We start from the raw sequence: 19,666 nt of genomic DNA, 5'->3' as shown, positions 1-19,666 counted from the left end.
TTGTAAATTTTTACTAACTTTTTCCACTGACACTGTAATTACTGGGCTAAGTGTATTATAGATAGAGACAATTGTAAGCAGCAAGAATGTTCAGTAAAGTGAGATCTACAAACACATCACCATCACCAAAACCCATTTTCGTCATGAATCCATCTGTGTCCTTTGTTTTATATTCACATAGACCAAGGTGAGCGACACAGGCTCTTTAGAGCCTCTAGTTTATACAGTTATCGATCTTTAAAATTCTTTTTAATGTAAATAAAATCTTTAAAATTTTTACCATTTCGGAGGGAGTAGTGGGGTTTGGGTATATTCCTCAATGTCGATAGACTGCTCTCCATCTTCTCATAAACAGCCACGCCCAGTCAGAATTGGGACATATCTTATGTGTAAAGTTAATGCCACATACTGCATGCTAATAATCCTTGGAATAACTCTATGATGTCCTTAGGTGACCTATTGCGGGACTTTATGTTTGTCCCGTTTAAAACAAAAGTATAAATATAATACCGAACTCCAAGGTAAATTGAAAGAGAGGTGTCCATAAAAACTGACCAAATCAAACGTGCTCATTTAATAGTAGATTTACAGATATACCCTCATTTAATAGTAGATCAACAGATATACTCTCAGTGGCAGTTAATTTGTTTTCCTTCATCCTGGTTGATTCTTTAGTACAGGACCTACCTACTGTATTTATTGTCAATTTGTTCTCATCTTGGACATGCATGGACTATTTGCCACTGGACAATAAGCAAATATACCATACAATTCCCTCTTTAGCGGAGTGTGTTTTTTTTTATTAGATAGCTTGGTCACACTTTTTATTAGTAAAGCAACATATTTTCTATATATAGAATCATGGTATATCTTTTCTATTTCGTTATACTCAAAAGAAAAACCAGACATAAATAATACCGGAATAATGGGGTGACACATATTAAGGTGTAGGACTAATGGGGATGTCGGAATATCGGGCCGACCTCTGATTCACCGCTTTTTAAAATTCAATGAACAGTGTGCTTCAAATATGTTTGCTAACAGTTCTTGTTTGATTTTTGTTAACATTGTACACTCTATTGATACATGCTTCTTGTTTCCCTGTAATCTTAATATCAAGTTTGCTTTGTCAATATGTGGTACTGTATTAGTACCATGCTGCTTCAGATGAAGCCTATATTATCTTTGTCAATATGTGGTACTGCATTATTACCATGCTGCTTCAGATGAAGCCTATATTATCTTTGTCAATATGTGGTACTGCATTAGTACCATGCTGCTTCAGATGAATCCTATATTATCTTTGTCAATATGTGGTACTGTATTAGTACCATGCTGCTTCAGATGAAGCCTATATTATCTTTGTCAATATGTGGTACTGTATTATTACCATGCTGCTTCAGATGAAGCCTATATTATCTTTGTCAATATGTGGTACAGTATTAGACCATGCTGCCTCAGATGAAGCCTATATTATCTTTGTTAATATGTGGTACTGTATTAGACCATGCTGCTTCAGATGAATCCTATATTATCTTTGTCAATATGTGGTACTGCATTATTACTATGCTGCTTCAGATGAAGCCTATATTATCTTTGTCAATATGTGGTACTGCATTAGTACCATGCTGCTTCAGATGAATCCTATATTATCTTTGTCAATATGTGGTACTGTATTAGTACCATGCTGCTTCAGATGAAGCCTATATTATCTTTGTCAATATGTGGTACTGTATTAGTACCATGCTGCTTCAGATGAAGCCTATATTATCTTTGTCAATATGTGGTACTGTATTATTACCATTCTGCTTCAATTGAAACCTATATTATCTTTGTCAATATGTGGTACTGTATTAGTACCATGCTGCTTCAGGTGAAGCCTATATTATCTTTGTCAATATGTGGTACAGTCCGTGTAACGTAAAAGTTAACAATACGAACGATGCCCGAACCATGTACGGACGATGCCCGAACGATGTACGTACGCTTACCGAACGGTGTACGAATGCAAACGAAACGCTGACCGAGCGTTGTACGGACGCTGAACGAACGATGTACGAACGAAACCATGTACCATAAACCATTCCATAAACGATAACATAAGCGCCCTTTTATCGTATATCTTATGGTTTTGCGTAAATCGTTTCATTTAGCGTATACCGTATCGTTTAGCGTACATCGTTTCGTTTAGCGTACATTGTTTCGTTTAGCGTATATCGTATCGTTTAGCGTACATCGTTTCTTGGCGTGCATAGTTTCGTTTAGCGTATATGTTGGGTTTTTTTTAAATATAAAACATGAATTGTGTTCTGTTAAATCTTTTTATATAGGTGATAATATGCGTAAAATTCGGATCACTCAACATTTTTTTGAAAATAGCCTAAGGTACGTATCACCCTTTTTTTCCAAATGAACAATTCAAGTTATTTAAGATTGAAGTCGGAATTAATATAATGTTCTTACAAAAATATGTTCGGGGTCTTAAGGTTGACATCTTGTTCAAAAAGATTGTTAAATATTTTTTATGTATTCTCTTTTATAGCATGTATTTTAAAAACGACTGAATAGAAGTTTTATCTATATGTCGTAATTAAACAATTTATTTTTTTATTATAGATTTGATTATTCATTTTAATATCAGACGAAAAAAAAAAAAAAAATATTCGAGAAATTTCAAACAAAAACAATTACTCATTATGTGCCTCATCAACTCCAAACATAATTCCCTACCAATGTACAAACGATTGTGTATTATTTTTACCTATAAAGGCACTTTACTTTAAACAATCATCAACAATTGTCCGACAAAAAACTAGACCATGTCCCTCTATTCTTGAATTTTCTTATACCATGTTCCTCTGTTCTTTATTTTGCCCGTTATACTCTTTTCTAATTTTGTATTTTTTTTCTTTATTTTCCTGTATTTATACCTTCTTAATTCGGAGCAACCCACACTAAATATACATATGATACACACGGTCTATAGGTCATCGCTTGTGCCGAAATACACATATTTGCATAACACAGGATGTCCTTGTTCATATTTATTTTAAGTACTGAATGCTTTTTTTTGTAACTTCATTGGGGTGTAAAAGCGTTGACCGAAGTACATTTTGTAAGAAGCGCTTTCGCGCTTCATTCTAAAAATGTGCACACGGTCAACGCTTTTACAACCCTATGAAGTTACAAAAAGAAGCATTCAATACTTATAATATAAATACATTTTTTAGCTAGGATTATGAAAACACGATTTTTATCAAGTTTTTTTTTAATTTACCTGTGCACTCTATTGTGGGACCTCGTGTCATCTTGAATGATACATTTTATTGTGTAATGAAATTGAGTAAGGAAGAACGCAAAATTGCAGTGTAGCCAATCAGAATAACGTATTATAATTCAATTCAAATCTTTATTGCCATAAAACTACATATTTATAGTATGTGACACAACATATAATGAAACATACATCTAATCTTATGTAAATGCCCTCCTAATGATACATCTAAATGTTGCCACTGGACATTAAACAACTAACTATAAATTCATCCGTCATATTCTTAGTTTTGTTATAATGTGAAAATCAAACAACATGATGATACAATAATTATTGCAGATTTTCACTAGGGAAATAATGGGAAATAATTGTAAACAAAACCACTGACTCACATCCCTACGACACAAATTAAAGTCTAGCCTTTTCACATTAAAATACGATATTTTCATCTATTCATAATTTTAAACAATTTCAAATCAAACGGTCATTTTTCTTATTTGCCGTAAAAAAACAATTATTTTCATTTCTTATTTTAAACAGATCGATTGTTTTTCAATGGTCGGTGCAATGGTCAGGATTTATAAAACCGTGTTTGCCAGGGAAAAAAAGCTACATACATGTACAACAGGAAAATAACAATGTCTTAGAAATACTTCGATTCCCTACATGTATTTTCTAATTTCTGTTCTAATGTGGTGTAATGCAAAGTGGTAATTCCTGAATACTGATTTGTACCCATCAAGCATCTGGGGTTAATAAGTGTTACAAATATATGGACAGTAGTCTCTGTTTCTTTACTCGAAAAGTATTCACCTAAATCATGTTTTATTTATGAAAATTGCTCATTGCTGGCGAATGCTAAATATTGATCTCTAGGTTTTCAATTGTTTAGTTGTTAGGTTACTGTCTGATCTCGCAAACCTGACATGTCATGGTCATTATTGTTTGCATCAAATTGCACCAATGCATTCAAAAGATATAAACGCGACACCGTACAAGAGACGTTATTTTACATAAACTATTAGTAATTTTTTTTTCTTTAACGCAATTTCCTTTGGGGTTATTGTGCTTGTCTTTTGACAAAATATAGCCTTGTTTCAAAAATAAAACGTATAAGAGTAATATATATAACTGAACTAGAGTGAAGAGTTGAGAAGTAGGAATTACAAATTTTAATTGAATGTTCTAAATCTTAGTGTATTTCTGATTATGATTGTACAGACTCAAACATGTCTTTGTTTTGCTGAAATGAAAGGTCACCGTCGTCAGCCAATAAAAGCAAAATGGTTATAGTAGATCTTTCTAATTTTGAAAACAATATTTCTCTTGCTCCGTTGATAAAAGGGCACTTACAAAATAGTGAATACTATCCTCACCAAGATGACCACAGCTGCTTGCGGGATTGGGTTTAATATTGATAATGTTTAAATCTGCATTTGAATAACGGCACCATATTACTCAACTGCACTGGTATTAAACTGATAACCGTAACTTGAATTACGACTATCCCAATATGGCGACGGCAGATATATGTAAAATCTTTACAGCCATTTTTCTCAAATGTAGCATGTTTTTGTCAATAGTCAGTCAGCTGCAAGATTTTTCTATATCAATGATTACATCGTATTTGAATCGTAACGATGCACTGTAATAGTCTAAGCGCTTTGAAAATTGCCGTTGAAAAATTCTGCCAGAATCTGTTACAGAAAAAAGGTGTCAAAGTTGAGAAAAACGCTTGGTACTTTTATATACTTTGTGGAAAGATAGAAAAACACTATAATTTTCGGCAGAACTCAAAGATTCTTCGATATGTCCTATTGTCTTCTGAATATTTTTTAAGATGAACAATTTAAATTTTTTATACCAAACATTTAAAATTTTACTCGGCGTTTATAAATAGCATTGAAAGTGCAACATCTTATAAACGATAATCATTGATACAATTGATGTAAATGAGCCACTCTTTCTCAGGTTGAGATGGAATATGTTCGTTATTTGATTTAACGAGTTTAACAATCGAAACCCCTGAAATATCGCCTTATGACAAGCACGAAAAATGGCTAAACTAAACTACCAACAGCGGACAATTATTTATAATTATACGATATTCTTTCAATGGATGTTTTAAATATAATGCAGAACTTATCAATTAAGACATTTCTTATCCCTTTTCAAATATGAAGTCACATGCACGAACAAGTTTGTCTGACAACATATTCATCCTGGCCACAACTCCCCCACCCTTACCCTGTAAAAGTTTAATGGTATTTCCCTAGTGTTGATTTCGACAACGAGCTTTAATTGTAACCGCAGATAAATAGTCAATTGTAAGTCGGTGTGACTCTATCCACCACCAACACATAACCACAAGCTGAGTGAGGAGACTTTCTTGCTATAAGACGTCTAGAACTATTTTGAACCTTGTCGTCTTATTTCTTAAATTACGTTTTAACAAAATATTCGTTCCCGTGAAAACTAAGATTTGTTTAACTTTCAAATTTTATCGTGGTCTCTTCTCAGGATATAGCGGTTATCTGTTTGTTGGCTTTACAGCTAATTTCCTAATGCATGTAAAGCGAGACTTTAGTTAGCTTGCTTGCTTAGTTTGTATATTTTACAATTGTAATTGGGATAACCAATCAAATTTAAATATAATATATACAGATGAAAATATGCCTCTATATTGTTTGAAGTTGTCAATGTTATTTACAAAGCTTGAATCCATGTTTATACAAACAGAGCAAGCAAGCCTATCAAAGTGTTACTCTACAAGCATTGGGAAATTAGCTGTAAAGTTGACAAGATAACAGGTTAATGTATTCAAGTGAATTTAAGATTTGTTGCAATTCTAAAGTACAATGGTTAAATCAATCTTATCTTTGATGTGCCATATGGGCATCCCTATAAAATAAGACAGTCCATGTGTGACCCATGGCATTAGATATTATGCATGTCAGTGGATATTTTCTTTGTGAAGCTAGCACTAGTAAGTAAAATGTAAGCAAGTAAGTAAGTAGGTAAATTATTGATTATAGTGACATGTGGTTTTTTTCACAAAATATTGTATTATACAGTGAGATATAAAAACAATAATTAGAACACCCGACCCTTTGGGTATATAAGTCACTTTAAACATAAATAAGAATGGTACGGCGAACAAAAATAAATAAATGTTATAGAAAATTTTAATATAAAAATCTTACGAATAACCTATATTATTTACGTGTCTGAAATATTTTGAAAAGTGAAATTAAACTCTTGAACAGACCATTTATGAACGTCGATTCACAGGCACTTGTCTCAAATTTTGTTTTCCTATATACATATAGGATTTTTTTATTGAGACAAGTGCCTGTGCGTCGTTTGTGTGAATTCGGGATTTACACGTATTAAAACCTCTTCACTTTTCGGGATTCGAGGAAAAAAAATATTTAGCAAACACTGTTGAGGAACACAAATAAAAAAATAATTCTGTATCATAAATTTAATTTGTTAATATTTGCAACTCTTAAAACCAGCTGATATTTTTTTTTTATTTCTTTGTGTTGAATAACCTAACACATGGGGATACATGTATCCACGACTTCCCAAATTTAATCTAAAATTCAACTACGTTACCCAATACTTTTAATATTGAAACAATGCAAGATATAAATATATTTTTGTTTATCAAATTCGAATACTGGGAGCTATCTGAAGTCTGTTCATAGGATCTCAGTTTTAATATAGGCGTGGCAATCCATCACTTTTATCCAATCAACTGTCCTTAATAATAAAGATTGACGTGCAATTGTGTCTGTGTCAAGTTAGATAAATATATTCATATTTCTGGACGTACATATGTCAGAGTTTAGGCTTTTTCATTCGATAGTAGCAGATGAAAAAAAAGGATTTTCTGATATTCTATCTATAACTGAAAAAAATGGCATTAAATCGTAGAGGCAGTCCCACTTTATGTGAAGAATAGAACGTATTCAGTTTTTTTGGATTTTCTTCTGTCCACTAGCAAATGTCTGCCTGTACCACTGAAAATATATATAACTGCTGGACTAGCGAACACAGGCAACCTAGTAACTAATCTTCCTGCTTCCAACTGAACGACATGTTCCAGATTGTTGTAATCTTGTTGAGTACAGTCATCCCATAACTCACGTGCATATTACATAATTGGTCTTATAAGTGTTAAGTTTATGTGAATAAGATAATTCCTAGTCAATACATATTTCAATTTTTTTTGAAATTTAATCTTGTGCTTTCACACTTTGAAACGTTTTCTATATTGTATAGAATTTACCATTGAAATCAAAAGTAATACTTAAATGTTTATGACAGGAGACAATTCTACTACTTGATTTTGAAGTTCTATTTTATTATCATCTGGAGAAATATTACAAGAGAATAGCATAGTAATAGTCTTGTTCCGATTAAAAACAATAAACCAATCCTTAGACCATACTAAAATTTGTTCTAAATCGCTATTTAAGACATTCGCTAATATGTTAGGACTAGTACTTGAATAAGAAAGGGATTTTTCATCAGCACACAATCGAGTTAGACTTATCAAAATTAATTACCAGCTATGTCATATACATGAATAAGGAATAGTAGGGAACCTAATACAGAGCCTTGTGGAACTCCGGCATTAGTATTCTCAAAAGGCAAATATGAACTTGAAACAGAAACACATTTTGTATATTTGAAATATAACTAATTAAGTGATTAAATACGTTTTTAAATACATTTTTTTTCAAATATTTTCCTACTACTGATAATAATGAGATTGGTCTAAAATTGGAAATCAGTGATTTGTACCCGGTTTTGAAAATAAATAAATGCTGAAAGTCAACTCATTTTAAAGAAGTTTTGAAAATAAAATGGTCAAATGCATTTTTTTTTACATAAAGCACAAATAAATTTACATGTTACATTATGAGATCAAAATAACTTAAATAACCCAGTCCAGAGATATCGTGTATATTCGACTGAATATACCATATCCAGTATTTTACATTCATACTTGTTACGTAACAAGATCTGGGCCCAGGTAAAAAGATCCAGCAGGCGGTGTATATTCTAAAGTGTTTATCGCCTTCCATTATACATGCTGACGATGACATTTAGCTTTAGGGCCATTTTGTTTTCGCAAAGACAAACAAAAATTAAATAATTTTATATATAAAATATTCTGTTGAAAAATTATTTTTTTAAATCAAAGGTAAACAGATAAGCATTATGTCTTCGCAATTTCTTGTTAAGATCCATGGACACAGATGTCAGAAGGAATAAGAAAACACTAAATTCTTAAACAAATATATTGTAAAATGGACACCAAACACATTTTGATAGAGTAGTGTACTGATAAATTTTCTTGTGTATTTTCTATGTTCTGGAAACTTCAACATCCCATCAACAATACTTAAATTAAAGTCCTAAGTTTAATAGAGGAAATATATATTTTTTTTAGAATATCATTTGCAAGGCTGCATGCCCTGCATGCCCATTGCATCTATCGTTTTCATATGTTTCTTTTCCGCCATGCATAAGTTTAATCTTTACTTTGACTTTATTCTATATAATTATATATAATTTGTTTCAGAGATCGATTTATGAACTTTATGCTTAAAATAATTAACCCACAATATATGTATATGGTATACGGCATTTTTTTGTATATATACATGTACATGCATAAATTAATAATAATCCCTTAGATATATTTTAGTTGATTGATTGTAAGTTGTTTTATGTCCAGTGTAAACTATCTCAAACATTTTTATGAAGAAAAGAGTTTCTAATTCGCAGGAAGAATTTACGTCATATTTTGCACAATGTAATTTAAAGTATTATTTCCTTGTTTCAAAGTAAAAATAATAAATATTATCATATTTTAAAAAAAACGTGGATTTGTTTTGTGATCAATAGAACTTACTGCGACCAATTAAATTGTATTTACAATGAGATTTATATTTAGGTGTGTGCCAAATAGGGAAACAATAAACTGGTAAGTTGGTGACCATTTAGACTTCGTTTAGATAACACACATCTTCAAAATTAATAGTTTAAAATAAAATTTTGGGGAGTTAAAAATTGAAAAGTGAAACGCTAAAATGTATATACAAACCTATTCTATCACTTTCCTCTGAGCAAGGGAAATATATATTGAAACTGTAGGAGATCATAGTGGGTTTAACGACAACGAGACAGCAATCAAACAACAAAAACACACAAGGACAGCTAGTGGGTAACATTATATAGTTTAGTTTAAACATATTTTATTTGCTGAATTAAAGCAAAATGGATTAGACACAAGTAAATCATACTTATGAAGTCTTCTCCATAATACAATATAAAGTTACAATAATAGTATAATATAATGGACATGCATATAAAACAAACAATTTATACAATATAATACTAGCTTTCATAAGTGAACAAAGAGGATAGAAAGTAAAAAGAGAGAAAGAAAGTTTGAACAGTCGTATAATGCTTTGACGATGACTTGTGATTTGATGACAATGATGACGTTCAGTGTCAGTAATAATAACGCTCTATCAAGGCATAAGAAATCTGTTTGACCTTTTTATGAAATTTTGAACATGTTTGAAAATTTGAATATTTTGTTCGTTCGAAAGTTCCAAGTGTCCGCAAATTAATAGTTTTGTATCTAAAACAAAGTTTTCAGATAGCCAGTTAAGGTTATGGAATAAGGTTTTTCTACATAATGTGTATTTTGGGCAAACGAAGAAGTAATGGTAGACATCCTCAATATCGGACCCACAATGGCAAGAAGGATCATCTATAATATTAGCTCTAAATAGGTCATTGTTTAAGAATGAAGCGGAACATCGCAATTATATTATATAGTGTTCACCAATTATAGATAGGTGTATATACAACATGCCAATTTCTAAATCATCCCTTATTTCTTTATCATTGTGAATAATTTATCTCGGAAAATAAAATACATGTACTACAAGTCTTTGATTTAACAAATGATAAGAGATCTGGCATAAAAACGTGATTCTCAATATAATTTAAAAATTGAGGAGAACGCCAGAATAAGAAAGTTATACAATTTAAAGAATACCAATCTTTAAGTTTTACTACTAAGAGGTACATTGTCCCCCTTCTTTTAACCTACAAGAAAACTTCATGAGAGCTGATGATTAAATATCCACCTTAATTTTCCGAAATGTTCATATATAATATTAATACGGCGTCAAGTGGTTAAACAGTTATCAAATCGTTATGCACGTTAAATAAATATTAAAAATGTCATATGAATAAATAAATGCTTAAAAAAATGATGCAATTATGTTATCAATCTAAAAATATTAATCATGAAATAATAAATATATATATGTTTATATTAATTGACTGAAGCAATTAAAATTCTTAAGGATATTGTTTCAATATTGCCGAAAACTGAGACAACTATAACTGTTATACAATGTACATGTAGTAGTCTCAGTCGAAAACAATACGTAATAATATATAATATAAGCAAGTGTGACAAACCAATCAAAAATGTGTTGTTTGGGACTATTCATGGTTGACTAGTTCTATATTAACCAGTGACACTAGTCCTAATTTTTAAGAAAAGGGACAGACAAAGTATGAAACAAAAATAACCGGTTTTTCAAAACTATATTTTCAAAATGCACTGCATGATTTGAACCGCTTTAAAGTGTTTCATTTTATTTTATGTTTGTGCGTCTCGAAAAATTGATAGCAAGTTAAACTTCAATGTTCATAATGTTAATGTCTGTGTCATTTTGGTCTTTTGTGGATAGTTGTCTCATTGGCAATCATACCACATCTTCTTTTTTGACTTACGAGTATTATATTTCTTGTGAAATCGATAGATGAGCGTTTTTTTTTCACAAATACCGAACAAAAGAATATAGCGTAAACGTCAATTAATGAACAAGCAACCCAACGAGAAAAATAAAACTTAAGAGGCATCTACATGTACATGTATAACTAGTTTTGAATTAGAGAAATCATTCAATGCCATATGATTCTATTCAGATTTGTGCGTTTTTCGATTTACGAATAATTCAATAAGATAAAAAAAGTAATTGAAGCAACAACAAAAAAAAAAGATACATGAAATAACGAATTAACATAAGTTTACAAATACATACCAAGGTGCATTTAATAAAACAACATTTGAACTTATTAATACATTTTTTCAATTGTAATTTTATGTACCCGATATGGTGTTCTTCTAAAAATAAAAATCACTTGGATGGGTATTTATGGTGTATATACATGTATCACACGTGCTATCTACATGCACAATATACGGAAATGACATGGCTGGGTATTGTAAAGTTACTGAATGAAGATTACTGTCAGGTGTATATCACCGGGCGAAGAATTTACTGGTTTGTCAAAACGGTTAGGTGTAATTTGTCATATTGTAAAGGTTTGAATCGCGCTCATCTCTTCTTTTTTATAATATGAATTGCGCCAATAAATGGAACTTGACACTTCTCAATTTTATTAATTGTGTCATATTTACCTCGAAACGATTAACCTATTTACACGTACATGTAACATTTAAATACTGACTTCAACTGTTAAATAACTAAAATTACTAAAATTTGAAATTATGAACTTCTCCTTCCGTATGCCATGTTTTTTTTGTGTCAATTTTATCTTTCCATCAGGTCCTAGTGCACTATTTTGTTCTAAGTGCTCTAAGGAGGCCCTTGCGGTATCTGTACCTATAAATACCGGAAAGGACCTCGTCAGTGCACTAAGAACAGTCAAACATTTGAAAACAAGTCTATAATATTTGCGCAATTAAATGATTGTTTTATTGGCACGAATAAATGCTGCAGTTTTTACAATAAAGTGATGCAAAAAAGAATTGGCGTAATTAAGTTGTGGCTCAAATAATTCTTTTTTAGCGAAACTGGATATCGGCCTTCAAAACATGGTGTGTACACAAACAAAACAGTATTCATCTTTTACGCAGTCTAGCCGGAGAATAAAAGTTTTTGCAATTTGTGTAGGATTTTAATTTTAGAATGTAATGAACAAGTAAGAAGATCGTTAGAAACCTTAAGTGAATCGGAAAATGAGGTATGCACGATGAAAGGGAAAAGTTTAGTGCGTCGATAAAAAATTTCATAGATGCATGTGATAATTGTAAAATTTCAAGTCTTTAAATAACATCCATTTGTAGAACTGATTATTTCGATCCTTCCAATATGTATAGAATATAATAATAAAAAAAATATATTATTTAGTCTCTTTCATATAAATATTGTAGATTTGTATTTTATCATCGATTGCAAACATAACGTCCAGTAAGAAATATTTCATGTATGCGTACAAAGAACAAATCAATTTCTTTTAGAATACAATTGATTGGTTATTTAAGGTAAATGATTTGCGACAGAATAAGTGAAACTTGGCCAGAAGCTTACCTCTAAAATAAAGAAATATAAAAAAGGTAGAGTTATTTTTAAATTCTGTATTTTACTCATACATGGACTTAAGCACTTTTTACAGTAAAAAAAAAACAGTTTTAACACCAACAGCAGGAATCACAAACGACACTGGTTCCATAGATATCTTTAACGAATTTTTATATATCTCTGACAGTTTTCGGTTTATATCAGACTGACATTGAGGAGAACAAATACCATGGATGTGTTGTATTTTTTTTAATACATTTAAATATAAAACATGTACTTCATATAAAGCCTCATTTATAGAACATTCTTTATAATTTATTGTGTCAAGGAAATATTTGGATGAGAGAAATGTTTGGCGGAGGAGAGAGAGAGAGACATAGAGAGTCTGACTTATATCACGGTATTTGGTCTCATGTTATTCATGTCAAAATGTGATGGAAGAAACGTTTCCTATTCGTTTTATATATATTCCATAATGATATAAGTTGGAAATTTAATCCAATTCAAACTAATAATTGTGTTTTTTTTTTTATCCCGCATCTTTTTATATTAAATCATTTTAACTCAAAACTATAATAATTGAAATAACTTTATAAAATAAAACCAAAACATACGTGTATATCAGACGCTTAACAAAACGATATACCATACGATTGATGAAACGCTAAACGATAGCACATACCATACGATAAACGAAACGCTAAACGCTAAACCATACCATAAACCATACGACAAATAAAACGATTAACGATACCATGAACCATACGTTATAACAAAACCCTCAACGGTGACATTTACCGTACGATGAACGAACGATGAACGAACGCTGACCGAACGTTGTACGGACGATATACGAATGATGTACGAACGATGACCGAACTCTATACGAACGATTACCGAACGCTGTACGTACGATTCCCGAACGAAAAAAGTGTTAACTTTTACGTTACAGGGACTGTACTGTATTAGACCATGCTGCTTCAGATGAAGCCTATATTATCAGACGAGAAATCATTATATCTATAGCTGGAAAACGTACTCAAATAAACATGATTTCAATCCACACCAGCGTGTTTCTTTTAGCTCGTGAAAAATGTCATTATCTTTAAACTATTCGTATCTCTACACCATACAAATGTGGTCCAGTCCTAAATAATGGACCAAAGATATTAACGTATGTAATGAATGCATCGGCAATAAAGATTAGTCAGACAAAACCAAACAAAAACATTTCAAAGCAACAGAAAAAGAAAAATAAAAAAATTATGTAGTTCAGTAATTGTCTTGTCTATCATTTTCCTGATCATCTAACAACTTAGTATTATAACAGTGTGATTGTAATTTATGTCATGTTTTATGTATTTACAGGAACATTTATGAAGTTGTTACATTGTGTACTTTATAGTTCAGTCATAAATCACTTTCGATAATGATCTTCTGGAAATGTAGATGCTTCTGGAATACATCTTTGTGCATTCATTGTTGACAGTCAGTGTTGACACTCCTATTCTAAATAAATCATCCAGTGTTGATTTGTTTTATTCCACACTATACCAGGTTATTTTTATTATAACCACCTTGTGATTACTGGAAATCTTATATTAAATGAAATATTCTATATTTTTGTAGGATTATCAGATAGGACGGTTCCATTGTTTAAAATTCGTCTGCAGAAAAATTATTCAAATATCATTACCAGTGTGAAGCATGATATAATAGTAGATTATTTGATATCATGTGCGGTATTGACAATTGGTGATTGTCAAAAGATAAATGCGTGGCCATCACAAGAGCAAAAGAATAGACAGTTAATGGACACACTTTTGCATGGAAATGAAAATGGATTTACCGAATTTCTCAACGCTCTACGAAATGACTCAGTATATGCAGATCTAGCAAATAGAATAGCATCAACAGAAGTTACAAGCACAGATAGATCAAACATTCAGAGTTGTTACAATATAAATATGGGCTGAATGTACACGAGACAACAACCCTGCTGCCCAAAAAAAACTAAAGAGAATTAGAGGTGAACAATTGTTCAGTGAAATATCATTCTTGGTAAAACTGTGTTCATGTTTACGATACATTATGGGTTTTGCCCATTTTTTAAGGCCATACAGTGACCTATAGATGCTTACATTTACTCAATTTGTTTTTTGGTTGATAGTTGTCTTATTGACTATCAAAACACGTCTTCTTATCTTTAATTTGTCTTGCACTTCAATAATGCAGCATAGGTATAACTGGTTAATTATAAATCCAGTGATTTTGTTACGTCAAATTGATTAACACGTTTTATTAATTTGTTTCACTGATGCAATGATTATTTTTAAAATCTAGCTGTACCTATAGATATATCAACTAACGAGATATTTGATTCTAATTTGTACTGACATATTTTTCTAGGCGCTCATGAATACCGATTTTTCCATGTTCAACATATAAGTCTTAGGATACATTCATTTTTCAAGGTTTTCAAATTTGCATTGTTCTTGCAAGTTTTCTTCAAATATACTTAAAATAATATATTGTTATCGCGTCTATGACAGATTAAAATGTTTGTCAAGTTTAGAGCATTCGCTATTGGTAAGTCATTTTAAATGGAATCGCTTTTGGTAAATTGATGCATTTGGTATGCAGAAGTATTGGCAGGTCTCATTTCCATCAGTTTAAAAGAAACCACTTATGGTATGGTAATTATATTTGGTATGCAGTTGTAATTACATTTACCAATCTAATTTGAATGGTTGCATGTTGATTCGTTTCCCCCTCCTCCGCTCACTTTCATGGACTAGTGTGTAGGTAATTTGTCAGTTAAAGAGAAACCAATCGTGGTATAACGTAAATAATGTTGTTTTGTTTACACCCCCCTCCTCCGCTCACTTTCATGGACTAGTGTGTAGGTAATTTGTCAGTTAAAGAGGAACCAATCGTGGTATAACGTAAATAATGTTGTTTTGTTTACACCCCCCTCCTCCGCTCACTTTCATGGACTAGTGTGTAGGTAATTTGTCAGTTAAAGAGGAACCAATCGTGGTATAACGTCAATAATGTTGTTTTGCAGTTGTATAAAAAAATTGTCACTTCTCATGTCCTTAGAGATTTGTTTGTTACTCTTGAGTACATTGACTTTGAACATTTGCAAAATTAAAACATTAAAGTGTTGAGTTTAATTAAATTTTGCATTATTGCATGAAGATCCGACACAGGTGAGGCATATTATCTCTGTGTAAACAGTACATATATGTTCAATAGTTAACTTGTGTATCTATTTAAAAAAAACGTTTAATGTAATTTGTGGTTACAAAAGCACGACTTAATTATACACTTAACCTGAATTACAGTCATTTGAGTCTTAAATGCATTTTACCCATAATTTTGTTTTAAGTCGTAAGTCTTAGTTTTAAACGTAGGTGTGTTTTCCAGTATTGAATTTCTTTTAAACTTGGTTTAAATCAAACTGATCAATTTATTACGTTTGCAAGATAAATACATGAGATCTCTTTTTTTTTTTTTTTTTTTTTTACCTTGAGTGCTTGTGTGTCTCATAAGTCTTTATAAGCTTGGTTCTGATTTTTTTATGTGATTGTACTTGTGTGTCTCATAAGTCTTTATAAGCTTGGTTCTGATTTTGTTAATGTGATTGTACTTGTGTGTCTCATAAGTCTTTATAAGCTTGGTTCTGATTTTGTTTATGTGATTTTACTTGTAAATATTGAGTTTTGTGTAAGATCAACATGTGATACTTTAATAAAATAAATTTTTCTGATCTTTATCTATCTTTTCATTTGAGTCTTAAATGTCACAATGCACACTGACATGGCTAACGTAAGTGAAAAGTAAAATCACAAAAATACTGAACTTAGAGGAAAATCAATTCGGAAAGTCCATAATCACATGGCAAAATCAAATAACAAAAAAGCATCAAAAACGGATGGACAAGAACTGTCATATTCCTGACTTGGTACAGGCATTTTCAAATGTAGAAATTGGTGGATTAAACCTGGTGCCATAGCGCTAACCCTCTCACTTTGATGACAGTTTCATCAAATTCCGTTATATTTACAATGATGCGTTAACTAAACAGACACAGTAAATAGAATAATCAAAATATGGGTACAGCAGTCATCATCGTGTAACAATTTTAAAAGGAACAATTTAACAGAACACAAAAACATCTATCTACAAACACATTCATTGATTTGCGAGTCTGACGTCAGAAAATTTTATACGTCACATATATTTGTCGTTCAATGTACATTGCATCAATTTTAAAATTTCACATAGGCAATGTTAGCATACAGGGTTAACAAATCAAAAGTATGTAAGAATAAATTTCAGAAATAGACCGATATTTAAAATAGTCCAAAAGTTATATAGACTTTATAAGAATCCACAAATAGTTAATTCCACTACGCGATTAAATAATTTTGACGTTTGTGGTTCAACGTATTTTGTAATTCATAATAGAAATATATCATAATGACATAAAATAGAACAATATCATACTGACGGGATCTTTAAAGTACAGAGTCACGTTATAAGAACCAAAGAAATACAAAAAGTCGCATATACAAAATACACTACCAAAAAATGAAAGACAAAACAAACACATTGATGAGATGTACCGAGCCAAGTTAAACGGATATCACATAAAACAATCCAATAGTAAAAGTAATATAAATAATAGAACAAAGACAAATGAAAGAACAATAAAACACGTTGTTAAGATGATAAACAACATCAGTACGTAGAATCTATACATTAAGACCATCATGTATTATTTGTGAAATTGATACGGAATATTTATCAACAAGGTCTTGGTACCTTCCGATGAACTTTTTTAGAAAAAAGGAAGAGACGTTCTTTTACATATACCTGGTTCATCAACTTTCTACTCAGACACTGATGACGTTTTACAAAGTCTGAGTAGGAGCTGCAAGCTCTTGAATATTGAATAAGTTGGGAATATATATATCCCATATCCAGGTGAAGTTAGTATATTGCTACTAAGGTGGGGGAAATTTATAATTTCAAAATTAAAATCGTCTCGTTTGTCATAGATTATGGGACTGTGTAAGTCAAATTCGAGATATAAGTCTAAAAAAGAGGCAGAGGAAGTGTTTCTTTAATTCTAGTTATAGGGGATATATTAATGGAACCCAATCAGAAAGGTTCGGAATGTTTATGGAACGAACATCATCAATATATCTGAAAGTGAAACTAAATAATCTGGCTTCTTTGATCCTCTTGTTTTGACAAGTGTCTGGAGGATTCATATGAAAATAAGAAGAGGTCGGCAAGAAGAGGTGGACAGTTAGTTCCCAATAGGAATGCCGACAATTATGTTGTCGATAAGAAACTACAGCATACTGACCACTTGTTCTTCTGTGTAGCATGTTTTACCTTTTTGTTTGTCACTATCAACGAAATAAGCCTGATGAAATCCCAAAGTAATATATTTATAGCGTATGCTACCATTTTTATGTTGAAAGGTATTGTGGATTAGTGATATACACATACCTTTAGATGGCTTGGAAGTATTCCTCAATCTTAGATTTTGAACAATAGCAGATATTAATTGGTCTAGATCATTAATGTAATTTCCAAATTTTGAGGGGAGTGTGCAATTCATCTGTAAGAATTTAAATATTTACGACTGATTTTTTTTTCTTTAAAAACACAATATTTTTGTTAGAGTCATTTGTTTTCAACTCTGCCAAACAAGGATAGATAACTCAAAAAGTAGGGGAGATAACTCAGATAAAGTAATTTTATATTAGAAAATGTTGTGAATTTACTTAATTTACTATGTAGGAAGATAACAAGTCAGATGACCACCTTTTTTTCTTATCTGAATGCATGTTATGAGAGTTATTTTCTAAATCTTCTCACATCACTCCAAGTGCTCCAAGAAAACCTCTTTCTAAATAATAAACATCTGTTTTATCAGCGATCAAAGACGGCCTGCAGAGTTATTGTGAAACTGCAAATTCTAGAGGTGGCGTGAATCAGATGTGGATACTAAACAATCCAAAGATCTTTTATACTACATACAATCTAAAAAAAATCCTCTTGCAATAGTATTAAAATATTTGACTTTTCTACACAAGTATTCCCCAATCCAAATCAAAAGACATTTGAAAGAGTTGGTATTGCTTTGATTAATAAAAAAGAATGGCCAACGTAGATCTTGTCTAAGGGAGGAATAAATTCTACTTTGTAAAGGATCACTCTGATTCAAACAAAAAATTCTCTGAAACTGGCATTATCAAGATATTTATATTTTTGAAAAAATCATGATAAAAACTTAATATTGACAGATTATAAGGTTTTGAATCAAAACACCCCTGCCACCTTTACTAGGATCAAAAGAAGCTTTATCGATCATACAAAATAGCAATGGGCATAAAAAAACATCTTTTGTCGTTTATATTTTTAAAGATATCACGTGTCAAATTTTCAATTTGTAGGCTTTTTGAAAGAGTTTTTTTTAAGTTTCGACATGAACTGAAATTAATCACAGCACAAAGTAGGTTTGACAGGAGATTGACGTATTTCGTGAACTTCTGAATGCCTACAAGAGTATTTTACGGTTGAATCTTTATTATCGTCACGTTTATCAATCTTTTCTGTTTTTGGTTCCTCACCCAATTGCGTCGCTACAACTGAATTATAAATATCTGTCATACAAGTGGAACGTATAGCTAGCTATAAAAGCAGGTTCAACATAACATTTCCTTCTGAACATGCCTGTCCAAGGTACGGACTATGACAGGTGTTTTCAATTTGTACTGTTGGTTTGTATATTCGAACGTTTGATTTTGACAGGTTTTAAGGACTTTCAAGGAACTTACTTTAAATAAATCAAATTTAAGCGGTAATAACTGTCCATTTCTAGATTTAGATATTTCGGTTTTTAAACGTGAAACCCCACACTAAAATTTACGACAAAAAG

The 19,666-nt window shown here is 31.3% G+C and overlaps 1 protein-coding gene across 1 annotated transcript in view; it reads left to right on the top strand.

Annotated features, from left to right (window-relative positions):
* LOC143051532 (uncharacterized) overlaps nucleotides 1–16,477 on the top strand; it is a 125,553-nt gene extending 109,076 nt beyond the window's left edge. The window contains exon 21 of the mRNA XM_076224423.1: nucleotides 14,335–16,477. Within this exon, the coding sequence (XP_076080538.1) occupies nucleotides 14,335–14,681 (347 nt within the window). The 3' untranslated portion in view covers nucleotides 14,682–16,477. The remainder of the gene's footprint in view (nucleotides 1–14,334) is intronic.
* The last annotated feature ends 3,189 nt before the right edge of the window (nucleotides 16,478–19,666 follow it).

Source organism: Mytilus galloprovincialis, chromosome 11, assembly GCF_965363235.1.
Source record: "Mytilus galloprovincialis chromosome 11, xbMytGall1.hap1.1, whole genome shotgun sequence".
Taxonomy (NCBI): domain Eukaryota; kingdom Metazoa; phylum Mollusca; class Bivalvia; order Mytilida; family Mytilidae; genus Mytilus; species Mytilus galloprovincialis.
This window is presented reverse-complemented; position numbering and strand designations above follow the sequence as displayed.